At 36.6% G+C, this 12,055-nt stretch overlaps 2 protein-coding genes across 2 annotated transcripts; one reads left to right on the top strand and one right to left on the bottom strand.

The window, feature by feature from the left end:
- Positions 1-37: 37 nt before the first annotated feature.
- On the top strand, positions 38-4,310 carry LOC145227875 (lys-63-specific deubiquitinase BRCC36-like). Its single transcript, XM_080092804.1, has 9 exons — positions 38-506; positions 749-880; positions 952-1,068; positions 1,462-1,549; positions 1,749-1,837; positions 1,901-1,959; positions 2,411-2,542; positions 2,848-3,065; positions 3,796-4,310. Exons 2-9 carry the CDS (start codon positions 761-763, stop codon positions 3,801-3,803), a joined length of 831 nt encoding a protein of 276 aa, XP_079948930.1. The 5' UTR covers positions 38-506; positions 749-760; the 3' UTR covers positions 3,804-4,310.
- On the bottom strand, positions 3,780-12,054 carry LOC145227873 (uncharacterized). Its single transcript, XM_080092802.1, has 13 exons — positions 11,989-12,054; positions 11,703-11,801; positions 11,556-11,641; positions 10,834-11,068; positions 10,365-10,573; positions 9,455-9,659; positions 9,069-9,251; positions 8,057-8,239; positions 7,583-7,749; positions 7,011-7,104; positions 6,385-6,545; positions 5,791-5,963; positions 3,780-3,847 (listed from the first exon to the last, which is right to left on the bottom strand). Exons 2-13 carry the CDS (start codon positions 11,755-11,757, stop codon positions 3,832-3,834), a joined length of 1,767 nt encoding a protein of 588 aa, XP_079948928.1. The 5' UTR covers positions 11,758-11,801; positions 11,989-12,054; the 3' UTR covers positions 3,780-3,831.
- Position 12,055: the final 1 nt, after the last annotated feature.

Raw genomic sequence — 12,055 nt, 5'->3', positions numbered from 1 at the left:
CATACTAATTTTTTTTCGATTAAGCATAGTTGCACCGTATCTTCTATCTTGTGCCACAGAGGGTCCGACCTACCTGTCCCCATGGGTGTGTAGGCTATGTTGGTTGCAAGGGGCTCGCCTACTCTTAAAATACGCGAACTGCGCCTGGAATTCATCTACTATCTACATAATATGGTCAACCAATGGTTAGGAACTTATTCAAGTTTCTTACCCAAACCGCTATCAGTTTTTTCCCCGTGTTGTCGAGGGCTGGTACCCAACAGTGAACAGCGCATATTAAGCTCGAAGGGGGTATCCAAGATTAAAGTATCTATGTTAATTCTTACTCATGGCCTTAACAGTCAAGTTATAGAGATTTGTTTGGTAAACACACGTGATATTTAATGCCGACGTTTTGAGATTATTACCCGAGAAAATACATCCGCGCGGCTTCGCTAAAGATACAAAAGCACTAGGTCACGCCTCAGCTGGTCTGATTTCTGTGTTTTGTTGGGCCAGCAAGCAAGGTAAGAGTTGTTGTTGTTATTAAAATGCAAATACAATTCATTTAAAGCTCAAAACCTTGGGATTTTTATTGCTGTTTTGTACACTTTACACGAAATTTAAAACTAATGTGAAAAAAACACCTTCTAGAGAAAAATATCTAAATTTTATGGGTGGTTTGTGACTTTGTGGGGTGTGATTAAATTTTATCATTTATAAATACACCACATTTTTAGACATTCACAATTGTGTATTTTGCATTTAGTCAACATTTACAATGGGGTCAGTAGCTTTTGTGAGATTAAACTGTGATGCATACCTTACTTGTCTGATGCATGCCCTTTCTAATGAAACAGAGGAGGTCATGGGATTGTGCATTGGTGAAATGATTGAAAAGGTACAATGTAATGAATGAATAAAATATATGTGTCCTGTAAACCTTTTACAAATGTATTGCATGTGTTTTAGATATCTGGATGTGAAATCAATATCTCTGCAGTTCTCTTGTTGAGGCGAATGGACAAAAGAAAGGATCGAGTTGAGATTTCTGTCGAACAACTTTCAAATGCTTCTTCATATGCTGAGATATCCTTGCAAACTTTGTTAAAACATTACTAGGACTATTACAAAATACCAGCTTTATAAGCACCATTGGAGTTGGAGGTTTTTATTTAAGTCAAAAGTTACATATTTTAGCAAAGAACTTTATGATGTTAGGGACATTTTTCTGCTTCTAAGCTAAATATTTGTTTGGTTTAATGGTGACATTACATAGTTGAAGTCATAGCAATCCCAGGAATTGGAAACATAGAAATCCTCTGAGTTGGTATTCATGTCAGGTATAATCTTCTGACCCTGCCACACTTCTAAAAAGTTTGAATGATGATAACTGCATAATTCATCAAACTCAGAGTATCTGAGATAAGTGTTTCATAGCTTCAAAATTATGAATGCCATGTTTCTTAACCTTTGTCAAACGAACTAGCAATTAAAAGTGGGAAAAATCTTCGTATCGTTGGTTGGTATCATTCTCATCCACATATAACTGTTTGGCCCTCCCATGTTGGTGAGATTTGTTGTATTGTTTATTTAGTCAAATATATTGTGAAAATTCTAGAATACTGCAAAAATATGGTTTTGTCTGTGCTAACTATTTATTGTTTTTTATACGGTAGCCAGCATTGATATCATTAAATTCTTTCTATGTGGTTTTGATAGTCTTAGTGAATGTTAACTGGTTTAAATGCAAAATGATTTGTTATTAGATGTTCAGACTCAGGCTATGTATCAGATGATGGACGAGACATTTGTTGGATTAATATTTTCCTGTTTTAATGAAAACAAGGCTAACTTGGTTAGTATTGTAAAATCAGAATTTTTTTTAAAGTAATTTATATTGTAAACATGTTTTTTGCAGCACCAAACGGTTGAGATGATTTGCTTCCAGTCCCTAACCAGCATGGATGACAGTTCACAGTGAGCATAGTGTTTTTGGTAGATTTGTGGTAGATTGTTTAATGGTGAAAATAACGGCCCAAATAGATGTAATAAGCGACATGCTTTATTGTTCAAACGTTTCGGCAAATGCTCATGCCATCATCAGTGATATAAAGGCCACATCAGTTACACCCGTTTATATGAACTTGAGTCGCATGAAGGAATGATAAAAGGGTGCGAAACAAGCGTCGCATAAAAAACGATGGATAAAAAGGTGCGCAGAAGCAAGGTGTAAGCCACCTGCAAGTGTGCATATAACGAAACAGGTGCGGAGCAACACCCTTTATCATTCCTTCATGCGACTCAAGTGTAGATTGTATTCTATAAGTGTTCTTATCAGCTTATCTTCTGCTTCCCATTATTTTGTTTTAAATATAAACTACTACATTGCTTGCAATATTTACTTAGTAAATACATACATTTCTTATAGATACCAAAGACTTGAGGTTCCAATGTACCTTGAAAGGACTCAGTGTTTGAGTGAAGCAAATTTGCAGACATTAACTAGTTTGCCCAAAACATTGATGCATGAAGAATGTGAGGCTTACGACGCTGTAATAAAGTAAGCATGAAATTCTGTAAATAAGCAAAATCAACAAGTCTCAAATTAGAATGTTGTAAGCATTTGCTTTATACCTTCTATACTAAATGATCGAAAGTTAATTAAATTGCAACAGATGTTAAAACCAGCAAATGATGGCGTTGCATACTGAACATAAGTATACATAAACTATCTGCCCAATCAAAACAAATGCATTTTACCGATCCTATGCAGTGTTGCAATTTGTTTTTTTCCTATTACTGACCTTAACTACATGTACTTTTTTGACTAACATGAAAATAAATGCATGTTATGTGCTTTTACAGATCTTGCGGAAATTGCATTTTAACCAAACTGCATAATGCTTCTGTGCACACCCAAAGTGTCTGTAATATAACAGAAACAGTTATTTCCCCTTTGTTGCAAATCCTGGAACAAACTCACACAAATCACAAACTGAAAATCAAAGAGGTTGAAGCTGAAAATGAAGAATTGAGGAAAATGTTAGCTGAGCTAGAAGCTTCATCTATTACAGAAAACAAAGGTATTTTAATCTGTTTGGTACATTGACATGAGTTTTTAGATCCTTTTGCATATCAAAAAAACATGTGTCATTTGGTGTTTTTTAACTGAATCCTGAACTGCAGGCTGAAATTGTCCATGTTTTTTAAGGAATTAACCAAATGATTTTCTTAACAAATTGCCTTAATTGGGGTTCACAATCCTCATGTGTTTGAAGAGATTATATGCGTAATCAGATTCACATAATTAATTGTATTTTTGCTGTTGCAATAGTATATTTCTTCAAAACTTGATATTATTGTCCAGTAAACCCTGGTCTGTGGTCTTTTCTTGCCCTCTTTTATTAGGTCAAAAATGAATGATGATGACTACCATTCAAGGTAAAGTAATGCACTAAATGTTAAAAATAAAGACGAAATTTAGACATCGTTTTTCGAAGATGTCATCTACAAAAATAAACTTTAGAAATGGGACATTATGGCAACTCCGCTGATGTGAAAAATACTCATCAGAAAATATGAGCTTATGCATCATTAATTGTATATCTCTATAAATTGGATTCACCTCTTCTGCTTTCATAAACTAAACAAACCACACGATTATTTTTGTAAGAAACAGTTTGCATTTGTCACATAAACTTGCAAAACAATTTTGCATGCATATCACAGGCACATAATAAATAACAAAAAAACACAAAGTCAAATTAAATAACAATTTGAAATACACCACAAATGTTTTGTTTTTTCTTGCAGCTAGTTGAATCAAGAAACCAAAATCCAGGAATATGATCATGTTAGGAAATGCCTGCAACAGAAAAAAGTGTACTTGTAGATGAAATCAACAACACTGGTTGCTAGGTTTATTTCAACATGTTTATAAAAGCGGAACCTTCTTGTGTGTTTTTTCCAGTTATATAAATGCCACTGTGTATTATTTGTGATTTTTAAAACACTGCCTTATATATATATAGACATACTACAGTGATGTCCCTTATTTCATGTGACTTTATTTTCTTTGAATAAAAAATAATAATGCAAAATTTATGAAATCGAAAAAGGTATTTTTCTGACGATTTTTCGGAAAAAATAACCTTTAAAATTATGATAGTAAATAGCAGAAGATCCCACTCCCAACAAGTTTTCAATTGTGTAAAAGATCTATATTGGTTTAAAATGCTATATGCTTGGCTCCTGGTTATGAACGTAAATTTCATGTTTTTTGTCATATACATGTGCAGTATTCCAACATAAACATTTGAAAAGATCTATGTGTTTTTTTAAGCTCATTTAGTACGTAGTTTGTTAATTTGGACGTATGTTAAAGCGTCCAGATTCTTGAAATAATATCAGGCAGATCTCGTAGGGGGAAGCTCTTTTGTACCACTGTATCAATATCAATCAGTTTACGCAGCTTGGGTACATTTTTGTTTTACGTCGAAAACCAAGGTTTATACTTGAAGCAGCTACGATTAAGGATGTTTGACCAAGAAGACAATATTCCGTGTTTTGTTATTTTCAGGAAAAGCAAATGTTTGAATTAAAGTATACGCTGTCTAAAAACTAATCGTATATTGCATTTCTTTCGAAATCGAGTTGATAAGAGTCTTATTAAGTGTAAGATATGACGACTTACACGCAAAAAAAGTTGTGGAAAATCTACTAACACAAGAACTCAGACCTGCTAATTTCCAAAAGATAGCGCAGCGGAGCATTTGCTCAGTAATTATTGCCATAAGCATTAGTCATCAGTTTGCTGAGTCAGCAATTATTGCGATGGTAAAAGCCTATGTTCCGTTGCGCCACCTTTTGAAAATTTGCCTGTCTGTAAGTTCCTGTGTTAGTAGCTCTACCGGAAGTTGTAGGGCAGGGGTGTGCAACCTTTTTCGTCGGTAGATCATATAACCAATTTCGGACATCAAGCGAGGGCCACACAATGTTTTTCATGTACTGTATTTACACGTTTTTTACCCTACTGTTGGTGCGGCTTGCATTATAAGATCATGTCGATATTATTTCCACACCCCTGCGTTTTGTTTTATTTTGCGTTTAAAATCAACTTGAAAATGTTAGGTGCAAGCAGGTTTTTTTTTAAGGTTTGGTTTGGGTGACCGCTAAGTAGTTTTAAGAGACCGCAAGTGTTTCATTTAAATACCAAAAAATAGCCATTTCCAAATTTTGGGAAACCGAGAAATTTTAAACACCTTAAAAAAACAGTGGGTGCAAGTAAGTTTCGTCGCACGCAACACTGCCTTTCACAACAAAGTAATTGTTTACCAGACAAAGAGGTATATTACGTCACATTCGGTATAGATACGCAACAACCACCCAGTTCGAATAGAAGACCTAATAAAGTTCCATGCGCTGGTTTAGCTTATTCTTGTTACGTATAGCAACTTATGAGATTTATCGAAAACTAGCGGGGATTTTTTTCTAAACTGTGCATTTTTACTTGCTCTGAATCAGAGTGTTGTTGAGGGCCACACTAAACGGCTAGGCGGGCCGGATTGTGGCCCTCGGGTTGCACACCCCTGTTGTAGGGTAAGCACTCTGAAATAAAGATTGAGTATAACTCGTATGCATAACTTGACCAATGCCATTTACGCTACTTGCGTCTTAAGAGGAAAAATGGATCACAGTATTAAAGTGACAATTTGTTGCAATTGTAGTGTTGCAGCCACGAATGCTTTGCTGTAATCTCCACATCCGCATTTTTACAAAAAAAGAACCAAGCTTGAAATGCATACTTACTTGCATGGATTTCCACAAACTAGCTTCGATATTCTTTGCACGAATTTCTCTGTAAGCTCGTCGAAACCGCCCGAGATAATCATGATATGTTCTTCCTCTGGAGCACTCACCATCATCTCCATTTGCTTCTGATCCAGTTTTCCTCGCATGTTTTTGATTCCAACTACATTTACCTTTTCGAGAAATAATAAAGTAAACAACAGGAAAAGCCGTATTAAAAAAAGTTCATTAGATTTCGCAAAAATGTTGATCAGAAAGAAAGTCTTCCAAGGCGATGATAAGCCTACTACATGGTTTTAGCAGGTAACGGGTTTGGTTTGAGGCAGTGTCTCGTGTATTAGAAAACAGCAGTAAGTGCTCATTTTTTTATTAATTCATTGCGTTAATCACTTCAATAGAACTTATTAGCAAGTGTTTGTCAATTTGTATCACATTCCTCATGCAGCATCGGTGGAAACATGAGATTAATTCGCGTACAAAAATAATATACCACCTTTTTTAACTAGCTATTTAATATAAAAACGAATCGTTAAAAGCTTGGCAACTGTACGGTAAAAATTTGTTTTTTTTCCGCCATAATACATCTTTACTTACATTTACTCCCATTGATTTAAGACGACGCGCCGGCGCAACAGCGTCATCTTGTGACACACCGTCAGTGAATAGCAAAAGTACATCCCGGACATTTGGTCGATTTCCACCGACCCTCAAGCTGTAGTCGTAAGCGTGTTGAAGTGCTTGTCCAGTAAGTGTGCCTATCACAAAGAAAAAAAGTTTAAATTTGTTCGTTGTTTTTTCGATTTGTTCTTCAAAACGAGTAGTAAAATAAATTGTAAAGTTTAGATCTACCTGTAATCGTTAGATACTGGTCCAAATAACGGACAAAAGTAAGAGCCCCTATAATGCCGTTTTTTGCACTTGTTATAATGTGAGTTGTTAAACAGTTTGAAATAAAAAAAATGCCGTACTTAGTTGGACTAGTAAGTCTATTTTAAAGTGATCAAATGCTTTGATAAATCGGTACAACTAGGGTCAAAATATCCCCGAAATACGAAACCACTTATATTATTCTTATCACAAGAAAACCGGATTTTGGTTTGTTTAAAACAGCTATTGTAATAGTGACTTTGAGGTTTATACTTTAAACTTTTAAAAAAAATCTGATCTGAAACATGTCAAGATAGTTAACCGACATAATCTGTTCACTAAGAGAATATTACCTGAGCCGTTGTAGGGTATATTGTGAATTCGTTCGTTGAGTTCTTTAAACGTGTTTACTTCTCCCATCTTGATCTCAGTGCGTACATCAACATGCTAAAATATAGGTTTAACAAATAATGTGTAGCTTTCTACGTAACCTAAGCTTCGTTGCGACGTTGCATGACGAATGCCAAATTAACGTACATCGCATACAGTTTTGGTGATTTTTTCGGGAAAATCCACTAACAAGCTCACAAACCCATTTAACAGGGCATATGTGCAAATATGTAAAAAGTTAGGGCCATTGAGGGTTGGAGTTAAGTAATATCATTCAAAATTCGATAAAACTGACTGTAAAACTGAATCCTTATGTAAAATGTTGAATAACTTACTCCCCATGCCATACCACTCTGTAGCTGCTAAATTAATAATTCAGCTTATTGCACCACCTAACTAAATGTTGCCAAATGTAGGTCTGCCGTAAGGTATAGTGTTAGTAGCTCTGCCTATTTCTTGTAGTTCCCATGTTACATTTGGCAACTTCGCACAGCGTACGTGTATTACATTGAGTTTAATTGTTGAACTGAATTACCTTGTTGTAGCGAAACGCGCCAACTCTAAGCGTCGAATCGCTAATATGGAACGATTTGATGATGTTTGCTCCGAACTGAAGAAGTTTCTTCCAGTTTTCCTTTCCAACGGAACTCGAACTGTCGAAAATCATGATCAAGTCCAAAGTCGCGAATGGTGGGCACGGCCCTAAAAAAGAAATTTTCAATTTAATTCTAAACAACCATTCAGCAAGGGTGCGTGATGAGATGATACATTTTGCAGATTGACAAGGGCAAATGGTCAATAACCAGCTTACATACAATAAAGAAAAAACAACAATGCAAAACTAACTGTACCGGCCAAATCATTGTACGTATAAGAAAATCTGCTTGAAAAAGAAACAATTGTAAAACAATGGGTAGTCCAAATGCATCACAGTGAGGCCGGTACTTCGACAATGGACAAAATCAGGTCCTGGTTAAATCTAAAACGTGAAAACGAGCAGGAAACTCACGTGAACAGCAAGCTGCTGGTTTGGTCCACTTCGCTGTTTCTGTGCATGTTGATACACCGCTACCAGTCATCACAAATCCCGTCTTGGCGTCGCAGGTGGTTTTGCACTGACTGAATGCGTAATTGGAACGTGAACATTTCATTAGGCCGCCATTGGGCTGACTAAAACGCGGGCATTTGATTGCTGTAAAAAGACAAAAAAATTTTGGTGGTTGAAATATATTGCCGCCTTTAAAATGCCAACATGTATGCAGGCGTGGGGGATAGGAGGTTTTAAAGGGACATTCCTTCCTCTTCTTGTTTTGTAAATGCACATTCTGGGTAAAATAAAGTGTTGTGTTAAACCAGCCTGTATAGTCACGACGTTTGTGTCCCTTTTTACAAATGTGTTCGCCCCGAAAATAATGTTCTGAAAAACTCCGCTACTTGCGACATGGTAAAAGACGCTTGTGCAAATGAGTGACCTTGCCATGTGCAGAGCCTCAAGCGGAATGGTTTAACCGCGATATGGCCGAATGATTAGTGTAACTGCCTTGTGAAACCTGTGGGTTCTAATCCCCTCTCCGCCTCGTGTGTTATGCTGGGCAAGAAACTTGGGCGATATTGCTCTAACACATATACCCGATGACTTGAATCTTACTGATCTTACTGACCAAAATGAAATCTTACTGACCAAAATGCATTTAGCGGACTTGCAACAAAAATGGCACCCGACGGCGGACTGATTATTATCAACATATAACATTCAGGCGTTGTCCACCCACCGAGAATAAAAATGAAACAAACAAACAAACAAAGTTGACCTACTCTTACGAAGTAGTATCACCGAAGAACGGCGAGGGCCACGTTCCGACATATCGGCTGAATAATCAAACTTATTAAGTACTGTTGGTAAATTAAAATCTATCAGTGATTGTTTAAGCGACTTGGGTCAGTATCTTTACCACGGAGATTTTGAGAACACTGTACAAGTAGCCTGTTTGAACTGGGAATTAAATAAAACTAACAGTTACCTCGACAATACGGTCCACGAGGCTTATCCCATCGGCCAGTTCGCAGACATGTGACTTCGGTTGGACCAATCAGTTTGTAGCCACGTTTACACGTGAAACTGCACTTGCTGCCTGATATGTCGTAGTTTGTGCACTTTCTTGTTCCGTACTTTGGAATGTACATCCGTTGCTTGCATTTAATCACTGAAATTTTGAAGCGAAATTCGGTGATTATTTTTTTCCATTTTTTCGAACAAAGTAATTTATGTGTCAAAAATACTGCGCCGGTTTTATATTATTCGCGACAACTGACAACAGCTTAGCTAAAAAAAGCTAAAAACTTTGTTTTGTATTGAGGATTCGAGAGGCTTAAAAGCATAAATAAAAAAACAATTAATTGTAATCACCTGTCAGTTTTTTAGACACATCACCAGAATACACATCCATGAACTGACACAAGTCCATCTCCAATTGTTTCTGAGCTAGTTTGGTAAACATTTCTTTTGCTTCAGTTTGCGTGACTTTGCCACCGTTTGTAAGTGCTTTCTGTCCTCGCAGGAACAGATAGAACTCCCAAAACGAGATTTTGCCATTTCCATTACGATCCGCCACCTGCAAAAAGTAAATCTGGTTAGTTGTTGTTTTTTGTGTCAATGAAAGTTGTAAGTGAATGTATTGTTTATAAGTCGTATTGTTTTACGTTCTATGAGGATTCTTGTTGTTCCCTGTAGGTAACTTACTCAAAAAAGTTAAACACTAAAAAGCTAAAGACATTTTTGCTCCGGTACAAGACAAAGACACAATCTAGAAATCGACAGTCGTATTTATGGCAGATACACAAAATTTATGTTGTAATCTTTTTAAATCTGGTTCGTCAGCTATTTGTAGCAAAGTGGTTGGTGGTATGAAACCTGTGTTTTTGACTATGCCATCCGACTTGTAAAAGTAAAAGCGCATATGTTCGAGTTTTTCGTTGATATTTTGCATTTCCTCTCGACCAAAAGTGACGTAAGTCGTTAAACTGTCGAAAACTAGCCCCAACCGATTGAGTTCGGATCAAATTTTGTGTCAAACCACTATCATATGCAACCGACTGTGCCCCACAGGTTCGCGCGGTCTTACGGCAGAACAAACCCAGAACACAAAACCCCGGCACAGATTCAAATAGACTCTATTCGTTTAATAGAGGGTATTTAATAGAGGGTCACTTGACTTTAACATATATTTTTTTCGGTGTTTTTGCCGTTTTATGTAACCATTAAACGACGAAAATGAAATAAAATGACTTAAATTTATTTGTTCAAAATTTAAGCGTACCAATTTCTGTTCTTCAAGCCACGCACTCATCACGGATTGAAACTTGTCGAAGTCGGCACCCTTCTGTTTAAAATCTTTGATTCCAGTGAAAAGAGTGACGAAAAATGCAATACTTTTCATTTTTCTTCCTTCAGATTGAAGTTGGGCCTCCCAAGCGTGTACAATTCCATCTTCGTTGGCATCAAAACGTTTGAAGAATTTTTTCATGGCTAAAAGTACACCTTGCTGTGTTAGTGATACCTAGTTAAGGTAATTTTTTTACAATTTGTGTGTTCGTTGAATATTTTTCTGTTACTCTTAAATGAAAAATCGTAAAAATTATTACGATTTTTTCCCCGGCCATACTTCAGTAAAAACAATGTAGTTGCATATTGCTATACGCTCTTTAAATGCCAACTAAAGAGCATTGGCACTGGTCGTTAAACATTTACGGATTTTACAATCTGATTTTTACCGCCACTTAACTTACCATCATAACACAAAGGTTCCGACCTTTCAACTCTCATTCCGACGCATTGGGGCGACCTACAACATCGATAACATCTTTGGGGTGACCTTGGTGTACCATGGTAACAGTTGGTGGGGTTTTGCCTTTCATCATTCATGCAGGCGTATTTCTGTTTGCAACCTGCTGATACCCGCTTTAAGGTGTAAAGACCAGTGACCTGACTTGGTTGTTCATACCGTACTTCAGTATAGCACACCTAAAAAATACATATGTAAAAGCATCAAGCTGATAAATGATAAGCTGCAGACAATGCACACTGTTTCGACCCAAACGGCCTCATCAGTGCAGCTAGTGAGGGATCGGCCGTATTGGGCTGGTGTAGTCATCCAACGACACTTTAATTTTCTGCGAGTAACTGAGTAAAAAGCCATCCCTCACCTATTTCGTGCAATGCCACAACCGGTCAACCGGGCGTACAACGCAGAGGAAACTGGCTCACAATGACCAAGCAACTACTTGGGAACCAAAGTCATGTCCGCTCAGTGTCACAGAATCAATGTAAAAGCAAGTTTTAGGCAAATTATTAAAATTTTAACAGATTGGATAAATCTCATTTAAGTCTTGGTTGAAGTAAACACGCAATAAGAGATACACTTTGTAACGACTATAGTTCAATAAGTTTTATCAACCAAACGTTATAAGTGACAAAGATTGCAAACAAACAAAAAACAACTAATTCTTACCTGCTGCCTCTGCCAACACTGTTTTACTTTACCCGTGGCATAGCATTGTTGTAACGATGAAGCAGAACACGTCAAACAACTAAGGCCTGTGTGGATTATTCGAGTTATAGACAATAGTAATGTGATGTAACATAAGCAACCACTGACCTGATGTTTCCCTCCAAATCATAGAAATCACGCTGAGAATTGTAATAATTTTCATTTTCCTAACTTTACGCCCTATGCGTCAGTTAGTAACAGTCGTTTCTGGAAGTAATGTATATTTTTAGTATTTTTTTATTTCAATCATTTTTCTACGGCGTTTTGCGTGTGTTAGAGTTTGTAGCACCAAAAAAACTCTTACAGGATCATTATCAAATGTTTTTTTTTCTTTTTTTAACATTAAATTTATACCGCCTGCTATTTTTTACCTTTCCGTCCTTGCAAAACTTACCTACGGATAACAGATACTAAATGTTGAACGACAGCCTGGCACAAGCGTTATTACGAGAACCTTGCAA

This window comes from Phallusia mammillata, chromosome 5, assembly GCF_965637545.1.
Source record: "Phallusia mammillata chromosome 5, kaPhaMamm4.hap1.1, whole genome shotgun sequence".
NCBI classification, from domain to species: Eukaryota; Metazoa; Chordata; class Ascidiacea; order Phlebobranchia; family Ascidiidae; genus Phallusia; species Phallusia mammillata.
The sequence above is the reverse complement of the archived record's forward strand: the minus strand, read 5'-3'. Positions and strand labels throughout refer to the sequence as shown.

What these genes read in the sequence shown, in the direction of transcription:
- LOC145227873 (XM_080092802.1), bottom strand. Translation starts at nt 11,757, where the DNA reads ATGAAAATTATTACAATTCTCAGCGTGATTTCTATGATTTGGAGGGAA. An exon ending in GGCTTGAAGAACAGAAATTG is followed by an intron (nt 9,660 to 10,364) that starts GTACGCTTAAAT and finishes TACTTTTTGCAG; the next exon opens with GTGGCGGATCGTAATGGAAA. An exon ending in TGTGTCTAAAAAACTGACAG is followed by an intron (nt 9,252 to 9,454) that starts GTGATTACAATT and finishes TCAAAATTTCAG; the next exon opens with TGATTAAATGCAAGCAACGG.
- LOC145227875 (XM_080092804.1), top strand. Translation starts at nt 761, where the DNA reads ATGGGGTCAGTAGCTTTTGTGAGATTAAACTGTGATGCATACCTTACT. An exon ending in ATGCTTCTTCATATGCTGAG is followed by an intron (nt 1,069 to 1,461) that starts ATATCCTTGCAA and finishes CCTTTGTCAAAC; the next exon opens with GAACTAGCAATTAAAAGTGG. An exon ending in ATGAAAACAAGGCTAACTTG is followed by an intron (nt 1,838 to 1,900) that starts GTTAGTATTGTA and finishes TGTTTTTTGCAG; the next exon opens with CACCAAACGGTTGAGATGAT.